The following is a 10,030-nucleotide window of genomic DNA, read 5'->3' on the forward strand; positions in this document are numbered from 1 at the left end:
TTATATTACTAAACAAGCTCTGCAATACGTAGTGGATTTTAGCAGTATTTTATTACGGAATATACGGCTTACGGCTGTTCTGAGAAACCTTTTTGCGTTGCTGGTTTCGGTCGATGTTATCTATTGTCAACACACTAGGAAAACTTATCTAACATCGACTGAAACCAAGGCCGGAACTTGACGGTACGTACTTCCGGTCATTTTTTTAGACGTTGCATTAATTTTCTTCATGTGATAAATTATCCCAGGTTGGGTTTTGTTGTTTATAGCTAATTGATATTCAGTCTTTCAACTTGCAGCTCACAAATTCCCGGCGCTCTTCCCACTGTTGGAACGGATCCTGTAAGAGAGTAAATTATAAAAAGTTCCACTTTGCGAGCGGCATATATGGCTTCCCAGGTTTAGGTCGATGTTATCTAGCGGCGGGTCTAGTCTAATCTGCAGGTCGCAGGTCCCAGGTCCCAGGTCATTGTTTCACCAATACAGAAAGTATACTAAACATTCATAAAAGCTAACCTTAGGCCTAAGTAGGCCTAAACAAACGTTTTTAGGGATTAAGGTTAGCTTTTAAGAATGTTTAGGATACTTTCTGTATTGGTGAAAAAATGACCGGCAACCTGTGACCTGCGACGTGCGACCTGCAAATTAGACCCGCCGTGTTATCTGGTAGGTACGTTATGTATGGGGACATATATTGTACCACAGGTAGGTATCTAGTATGTAGTATCTATTACCACGTATCTACCTGTTATTCCTGTTATCTTCCTGTTATCTAGTGCTTTCCGCCCCCGAGAGGCCTGCTCGCAGGCTCACACCGTGTGTAACTATTTGATATCTATGCTTGAAAACTCCAGACATCACCACAGATACTGGGTATTGAATAAAAAAAATACTGAGTACTATTTGGCAGGTAAACCATTAGTCAAACTGGCGTCACATGGTATAAACATATCATCACAATGACATTACAACTACAACACGATGTAGAACCCGCAACGCTCCACTTTGCACACAGTCCTACGCGATCATTTTAACAAGAGTTGAAACCTGGATCCAGTCGATTCTGTAAATATGGCGGACCGGAATGACTGAAGGTGGCCTTCATTTGTATTTAGAGTTTTGTTGGGATGAAGATATATAAGATAAAGGTATAAAAGTAGTTAGGATGATTAAAGTTTGGTAAAACACATGGTCTTAAGCCAAGTGAAATCCTTTCCAGGTAAAATCAAATGAAATCCTTTCAGACGATCAGTTGGTTTGATGAGCTGTCCCGTGCAGAAAATCAAGAATTTTGGCTCAGTAACTTTCACGGTTGACGAGGTAATTTCATGTTTTTTATGCTGGTCAAGATGAAATCAAAATATGGACGTTAAAATTCGCGATTTAAGCAAATAACGGCGCAATTTCGCTTCTGTGCCACTTCTTCAATAAGACTTACTTAGATTTGTATTCAACTGTTACACAGTAAGAGCGAGCTCACCGGAAGTAGCATATACCGGTAGTTGCGAAAATATAAATTGCACCAGTGTTGCATAAGTCACTTGTTGCCATTCTTGTCAAGCCTTGTTTTCTTACATACTTGAGCTTAATCCAACTTTTCGGATCAATTTAAATGCATATAAGCCTTACATTTTGAACCTTATAGCTGATTTGGAAATGTGTTGTTTTTATGCAGCTATATATGATGTGAGTATTGAATCAGCAAATGAGAAGAAGAAGCAGTCATGACACTTTGCTATCAAGGAAAGAAAATTTTGGCACCAATGGTGCGAGTTGGTACCCTACCAATGAGACTACTGGCTTTAAAATATGGAGCTGATATTGTGTATGCTGAGGTAAGGAATTAATTTTCTAAGAAAATGCTTAAACTTAACAATTCTAAACTCAACTACGTACTATTTTGTTTGTGACATCCCTTAGTTGAACATTTATCACCAAAACTCAGGAAGAGCATGTAATTTGAGGTAACTTAGGAATGTATTCTTGGAACAACCCAGATTTTCCCACCCAGATTTTAGTAATAACTGCCCTGCTATTAATCTGGCTAATTTTCTGCTTTGTGTAGGTTCATTAAAATCTTTTCTAATTTCCTTTAAGGAAATAATTGACTTTAAAATCCTCAAGACAACTCGACTTGAAAACAGTAAGTGATTTTAATGTACATAGAAATTGATAACAATTATGCAACTTGTCTTTAATTTGATGGCACATCAGTCTGCAGTGCATACTGGTAGTTTTCTTTTCTCAAATGGCCGAGTGACTGTTCACAATGGTTTCCTGGAAAATCAGAATTGGAGATTGAGGATCGGGGATCGAGGATTGATTATAAGCTAAACTAAAGCTTTAAAAAAAAAAAAAAAAAAAATCCTAAGTGATCTAGGGCATTGATGTAAATATCAAAATATTTACAATAGCGTGGGATTTTTGCAGTGATTGAGAGCACCAGAGTTAAGACTGTATCAAGCGAGATTATGATTAAATAAACCTCGAATATTGAAACTTGTGAACTTGTGCAGAACACTGCTTATTGGGAGGCGAGCATTCTTCACATTCAAAGGGCATAGATTGTCAAGTGTATTCTTTAATCAAATGCAGAATCCCAAGAAAGCACGAATCAATCAAGTGTTTTTCCCACATGATTGCAGTGAATTTGCTCAAGGCAACTAAACCTGAAACCAGAAAAAAATCTTCTTCTTGCACTTGTGGGCAAGTTTCCTAGACAGACTGGAAAAGAAAAAAAGCTGAGAAGGCGAAGACTGTTTTTACCCTCCCTTAAAAAACAAAACAAGAAACAAACAAACAAAAATATATATATATATATATATGATAAACGTGGGGAAATAACCACGAATACCAATATGACTTTGTGTAATTTTGTGTTCTTGTTTTATTTTGGTCCAAGAAAAAGTGGTCTTAACTGGCTATTTACAAGATTGAAATTTTGTAAGTGACCACACGCTGAATCTGTAGGGGTTGGCTGCTACTGAACCACAGCTAATGCACATTATCAAGCCATGTAGTCATGTAGTGTACACAAGAGGTGCTGACTGATGCAAACCAGATCTCACAATGCCTCCCTGGTGTTTCACTAAATAAAAAAACCCCCCCCCCCCCCCCCCCCCTTCTCAAAAAACAAACAAACCGTTCACAGTGTCTTAGGACTTTTTTGTATTATTATTGGGGTAACTTAGAAATTCGCTTTTCATATTTATGTCTACTGGTCTAAATTTGTACTCGGATTTATGAAGATTAAAATTTGTATAAATTGATAATTGGTTAACTCTATACAGTATTCTATGGTATGGTAGCTGTCTTGCAAGTGAGGTGATAAAGGTAATCATATCCAATTTTTTGCCCAAATTTGTTTTGTTGTGAAGACACCTTGGGTAACATAAAACAAGACAGTAATGAAAGTTTTGCAAAATACATGAGATGAAAGCCTAAATTAGATGCTGGTAGTTTGATAGGGACTGACAAGTAGCATAAATTAATGGCCAATAGTTGTATATCCTAGCCAAGACCACTGTAAGCATGCAAAAATATTGTCTTTGACTTTTTTTAGAAATGCTTGGCACAGTTGACTTTATACTAGTTGATGGTACAGTTGTCTTCAGGACTTGTGATGCTGAAAAACAAAAAGTTGTATTTCAGATGGTAAGTTCAATATCAAACTTAAGCAAAACAGTGTGCGGAACAGATTAAAAGATATTTGTTTGTTTAAAGGTTCGCTCTTTGAGGTTACAGTTAATCCTGTTGCAATATGCGATCTAAAATGCCAATTTTTTTAACATGTATGTTCTGTTATTAATGAAAGCAATCTTCATTAAGACATAAACTTGCAAATGACTCTGATTACATTGTAGTGTAGCTGATCGTATGCCACTCTTGGCAGAAAATGCACTGGCATTGTTGCAACTGAAAGGGTTGCAATGTTTATTTGTGTCAAGGAGACTTAATCTGATCAATGGAATGAGTATGAACTTTAGAGAACCCTTAGTGTAAGTAGTGAAAGAGAGGATGGACAAATATCAAGAACCTTGGGAAAAAAATTCAGAACAATATGGAATGAAAACCACGAACCCTGTTGTTAATTTGTGAGACGGCTAGGAGCAACTTCCAACTAGACTAGCTGATCTAGCTTGTTTAAGAACTAGACATCAGGTCTCTGCTGTACATGTAATTCTGCATGCACATTTTGCAAAAGGTTGCTCTGAGTGTTTGGGACCTTTCCAGCAAATTTATGAATTCTTGCAGGGCACAGCAGACCCAGAGAGAGCTCTAAAAGCTGCAAAAATGCTGTAAGTCAACTTTAAGTTGTAGCTAATCCTTAACACATATACATGTGTGAAACCTTTGTGAACCCTTAGGTATTATTATTTATTGTGTTGCCTTGCAGAAGGATTGCTGTATGTGTGTACAAATTTGCTTTCAGCTTGTACCGTAATTGGCCTTAATCAAACAGTGGCCATGTTGAGTCTGGAAGGATTGAAAACGTTTGTTTTGCACCACCAAAACTCGCTCCCAAACATTTCAACTGGCGGCTCAGTGTACAAAAGCTATTGTCTGTGGCCAATTTGGCCGCCACACGAATAAGGCCCATGGCTGTAAGTGCTTGTGTTATCACAGTGCTTTTGAAATTGTTTTAACTCTTGCTCAAACACAAGAAGCTTATATCACATACAGTATTCATTAATGTTCCTATCAATATTTTTTTGTCAATTTGTAGTCAACAGTGTATGGTCTCGATTTTGTGCTTAATTAAATACATGTTTATTTTAAGGAGAATTGTAATTTGGTTTCTCTTGATTTACAGAGAAAATGATGTTGCTGGAATTGATGTGAACATGGGTTGTCCAAAAGATTATTCAGTCAAGGTTAACAGATTAATGGGCTTACAGTTCTTGTACCAATTTTTACTAATGGATTATTTCTTTAATTAACAATTAAAGGGTTTGTACTTGGTGAGACCTCTCTCTTTTACCAAAATGTCCCTGTTTTTATATTCAGATGCAGCCTGGTCATTAAGGGTACAATAATATATACGAGTTTTTTGGTTCTCGATTCTCCATGTAATATTAATGTATTATGTTAATAGAATTTGTTATGTTAGATCTTATTTTATGATAAATTATGTGGTACTACATTGTATACTGGTAATTTTAGCACATACTAGTAATTTAGTTGCAGTAATGTTTCCTCATGTACAACTGTAGCAATGATGCATTCAAACCAAGGACTCAATATATTGCCCAGGAATATTTGGTAAAATAAGTTAAAATTTAGTTTACATCTTTTAAAGCTAGGAAAACTTTTTTTTTATAAAAGAACCTTCAAACTATTATTTTCCATTCTCTCCATCCTCACTCTATTGATGGGAAAGTATTGGTTGTTGTTTGATGACAGGGAGGCATGGGAGCAGCATTGTTGACACAGCTTGAAAATGTCAAAAAGGTAAGGCAACAACAAGAAGTGCCTAGTATTTCAAAATTAATAATTTCATTGTGGTTAAGTGTAAGCTAGGCAAGGTTAAAACCAAGGCGTTGCTGGTTAGTGGTGTCAGTATTTTGGGCTGTGGGGCTCCCCACTGCATTGTGCAGGGAAGGACAAGTCATGGTCATCATTGCAGATCTTGTGCACTTGGTGTTTCTTCTTGTCATTTTTTCTTCTGCCCATCCTTAGATCGGTGACTATATTAAAATAACTTCATCAGTGGTCCGTAAGTTAATTCAGTGAAATGAAAAGCAATGTACAACAAATTAATAATGGTTGCATTTACATGTATTTCCATCCTGTAGATTCTCACGGCACTTGTAAAGGGTGTTTCAAAGCCAGTGACGTGCAAAATACGAATTCTACCCACGGTAAGATGCCATTTTGTAATGAGTACAACTCTTAAAATATGAATTTTGATTTGAACCTCTTTAGTTTTCCTCTTTTAAATGCATCTTAAGTAACTTACACTTAAGGCGAGGGGACTGTGCCATACATGATTTGGTTGTGTTCACAGAGCATTCTGTACTCTGTTGGAGGACCTTTGACAATTAAGAGTGATGGCATTTATTTTTTTCTGAGGCGATTTTAGTATTCAATGTTACAGCGTAATTAACTCGTAATTTACTTATCTCTTACATTTTGACATCATCCTTGCGCCCTAAAGAGCGCGTGCGCATGAGACGTTTTTGAGCTCAAGGCTCAAACTGGAAGTGAAAGTTTCGCACGGCAAGACAGTGGTCTCTTTCAAACGTTTGAACTAATCGTGCCTGATAGTCAAAAGATACTTACGATGCCCGTGCAATGCTGATCTACCAACTGAGCTATGAAGCCACACAGTTGGGAGAAGGCCAGTTTGCTGGGCTAATGTGTTCCCGTGAATGGACAGATGAATGAAAGAAATGTATATTTGAAGTGAGGGTTTTAGACGAAAGAACTGAGTGATCCTCGTACTTAAAGTGAGCAATATAAGCAATTGTCACTTTACAGACACTGAAATATTCAGGCAGATTCAACGGAATTCAAACCCATGACCTTTGCATGCGATGCCGGTGCTATGGTCTACCAACTGAGATACGATGCCACACCAAAATTTTTCAGTTTCTGAAAGTGACGATTTTTTAAATTGTCCAGTTAAGTGCGAGGATCACTCACTTCTTTCGTCTACAACCCGTGCTTGAAATATAATTGTTTTTAAATTGATACGGAAATTACCTGGAACCGTGACAAAACGTTTTGTCGGAAGTGAGTACAATATTGAGTTGGTCGACTTAGTCTATTGCCTGGGATGAAATTACAGCTGGTTTTAACGGCATGACAGTCCGAGACAAGTGAACAAATTAATAATTATCGTCGTGTTCTGATCGCATGTTGTCTACTTAACCTCAAACTGACCATTTCAAGTCGTTCAGTTTTGAGGAGCAAAGAAATGGACCAAAATGTAAAACGTGTGTGTGGGGCGTGTAGGGTCTTTTTTTTCTTTAAGCCTGTCTTTCTTAGCCTTGTCGTCTTGACAACGACGTGATATGAACAAATTGTAAGGCTCCGGCAAACAAGGAAACATTGTTGCGGAAGCAAATGTTTCCCCGTTTGCGGCCCTTGGAAGCATTTTTTGCAGAAGCAAAATTTGCTTCCCGGGAAGCAAAAATGTTTCTGAATTTTTTCAGAAACATAATTATTTCTTGCTCAGCAAACGTTTCCTCGTTTGGGCGCCTGGGAAACATTTCGTGAAACAATGTTTCCTAGTTCACGAGGGCCCTTAGGTTATGCGGAGTAGGCGATCCCCAAAGGATACTTTTAATTTTTCGCCAAATATTCACATCGTTGATATCAATTTTATTGGTAGAATGTTGATACACACTTTCTATGCCGATCAACTTGGACATTTTAAAATAATGTTCTCGAAGCCCTTAAGTCCTTAATTCTAATAACTCGCCGTCCTTTTAACTTGCATTTACAACGACATTAAGAAATTCAAACTTTTTCTTTTGGTTGTAATTTGTAACTTGTAGTTGTAACATTTCTTATTAACGTAATGGCATACAATGAAATAAATGTATATTTGAAGTAACAGTCCACCATTTAAATCTGTTAATTTTATTTAGTGCGGGGTACTTCAAAATAATAATTCATTTGTTTCATTCATCGAGTCCTTTCACGGGAACAAATGAGCCCAACAAATGGGGTCAGTACGCAGCTATTACAACGGCTCTCGGGATTGGCTGAGAAAACAAGGGACCAAAACAAACAACCAATCAACGATGGACCCTAACCCTAAAAACAATAGAGCTGCGTTCTAAAGGGATCCAATAAAATAGGAGGTTGTAAAGAGCTGCGTCCTATCAAATGGGCCTTATTCGCGCGGCGGCCATGTTGGCTATAGGCAATAGATTTCGTACCCCAAGCCCCGAGTTGAAATGGTTGGGAACGAGTTTTCAATCCCTCTGGACCCAACACGGCCGCCGTGTGGTTAAGGCCCATTGACCTGCTCTCTCAACTGGTTGGCTGTAGAGCATTACACTGGTATCGCAGAGATCATTGGTTCGAATCCCGTTGAAACCACCTGAATTGTTTAGGTGTCTATAAGAGATAATTACTAGATTCTCTAGGACCTTACACAAAAACCCGGTTATCATGAGAAAATCAATTCAAATTCTGTGAACCCGAATTAAACCGTTGGTATCCTGATTACTAGTTGAAAACAGAAGGTCGAGTACTTCATTATTCAGTTTGCCTGTGTCAGTTTCTGAAGACTTATCATTGCTTAAACGAAATACTTAGCTTAAAACTCGCCATAGCACTTGCTAACAAAGTAACGCTTTTTGTTGAATTTCATAGATCGAGGAAACGGTTGCTTTTGCTAAACTTGTGGAAAGTACTGGCATTGCTGCTTTGGCAGTTCATGGAAGGTATAGCAGTTGCACATGTAAAGAGAGAGATAAAGAGAGAAACTTACAAGCAGAGTGTCCACATATTAAGTTCTTCGCTACGATTTTCAACTTTTAACCGTTATCGAATTGCCAATCAAATTCATCACTCTTAGTGTTTATGACAACAACAACAACAACAACAACACCAACATTTTTGCCACAAAGAAAACTAAAACACCCAGAATAAAGATTAATTAAAATGGGAAAAAACACAAACTGTAGAAAGCTAATGGAGATAAGAAGACTTACTTACAGAGATTTATGGGTTGGTGCGTGTGTGAACTTAACTCTTGCACCTTGTTTTGCTTTTGGAAAGTGCTGTTAAGGTTTCAACCCTTCAAGAAACCTTGTTATTAGAAGGATTGACAGTACAACACTTTATTACGTAACAGCAATGTTATGGTACCTTGTGAAACATCAATTATTGCTGAACAAGATGCAGTCATTTTTGTGACGTAACAAGTTACGATGGAAACAGGAAAGCCTTGCTAAAACACCCTATATTTTTGCTTTAGTTGCCCATATCTGAACAACGAACTGGGTGACCTCAACTTCTTATTGCACAAAATTGATCAGCAGACCAAGATGAAACTCTCTGCAAAGTTTAAAAACATTCTGTGGAGCGGATTCAGAGCCACCTTAAATAATTGAAAATTTAAGGTAGTCCTGAATCCGTTCCACAGAATTTCTTTAAACTTTGCATAAAGTTTCACTCTGGCATGCTGATTACATTTCAGAAATTAAAAAAAATAAAGTGGGCGTCTATGAGTTCGTTTTTGAAATATGAGCAGCTAAAGCCAAAATATGGGGTGTTTTTGCAGGGCTTTCCTGTTGCCACGGTAACTTTTTAGGTCACAAAAATGACCGAATCTTTTTTAGCAATAATTGGTGTTTGATATGGTACCACCACATTGCTGTTAAGTGATAAAGTGTTAATTGTAGTGTCTTCTACATGCAATAAGAACGTTTAGAACGTTTGGTTTGGGCCACCTTACATCGTTGGTTTAGACATTTACCTGTGCGTATATCGGGATTTGATGCACTTTAAGAGTGACGAGAGCGCTCAAGAAGTGGCTTCTACGTCACTTTTGCACTAATTTTTCTTTCAACGTGCTTCAAACTCAATGTACGCTCGCCAAAGCATAAACTAAGAGAATTATTACATTGTAATTTTTCATGCGCTCGAACGGAAGACCAATGTTTGAAAGGCTTTGAAGTCAATGAATGCAGCTTATAAAGTTACATTGTTCATCTGGTTGCAATTTGACCCAGTGATCGCTTTTGATTTGTCAATTGTTACTTACAGAGAGAAGCACGAGCGGCCCAGGGACCCTGTGCACATTGACGTTATTCGTGAAGTAGCAAAGGCTGTTTCCATCCCTGTTATTGCAAATGGTGTTTCAGCCTTAGTGAAAACGTTTGACGACATTGAAAAATACCGACTGGAAACAGGCTGCTCATCTGTGATGCTGGCGAGAGCAGCACAATGGAACCCTTCCATTTTCAGGTAAATACTGTAATTACTCCAGAAGCAGTTCCTCGAATAATTACATTTGGACGAATACTCTAAAAGACGACAACGTCGACGCCACAGAACAATAAATATTTGG

At 37.7% G+C, this 10,030-nt stretch overlaps 1 protein-coding gene across 3 annotated transcripts in view; it reads left to right on the forward strand.

Moving 5' to 3' along the window:
- Positions 1–1,005: 1,005 nt before the first annotated feature.
- Positions 1,006–10,030, forward strand: part of LOC137997740 (tRNA-dihydrouridine(20) synthase [NAD(P)+]-like) — a 19,873-nt gene continuing 10,848 nt past the window's right edge. For 2 of the 3 annotated variants that reach the window (XM_068843941.1, XM_068843957.1), the window contains exons 1-11: positions 1,006–1,148; positions 1,220–1,320; positions 1,676–1,835; positions 2,098–2,143; positions 3,563–3,654; positions 4,255–4,298; positions 4,814–4,874; positions 5,404–5,451; positions 5,796–5,861; positions 8,329–8,399; positions 9,727–9,927. In XM_068843941.1, the coding sequence (XP_068700042.1) occupies positions 1,725–1,835; positions 2,098–2,143; positions 3,563–3,654; positions 4,255–4,298; positions 4,814–4,874; positions 5,404–5,451; positions 5,796–5,861; positions 8,329–8,399; positions 9,727–9,927 (740 nt within the window). In that variant the 5' untranslated portion in view covers positions 1,006–1,148; positions 1,220–1,320; positions 1,676–1,724. Of the gene's footprint in view, positions 1,149–1,219; positions 1,321–1,645; positions 1,836–2,097; positions 2,144–3,562; positions 3,655–4,254; positions 4,299–4,813; positions 4,875–5,403; positions 5,452–5,795; positions 5,862–8,328; positions 8,400–9,726; positions 9,928–10,030 lie in introns of those variants that run through there. The other variant, XM_068843949.1, reaches the window with a different exon arrangement.

The sequence above is a fragment of the Montipora foliosa genome, chromosome 1 (assembly GCF_036669935.1).
Source record: "Montipora foliosa isolate CH-2021 chromosome 1, ASM3666993v2, whole genome shotgun sequence".
NCBI lineage: Eukaryota > Metazoa > Cnidaria > Anthozoa > Scleractinia > Acroporidae > Montipora > Montipora foliosa.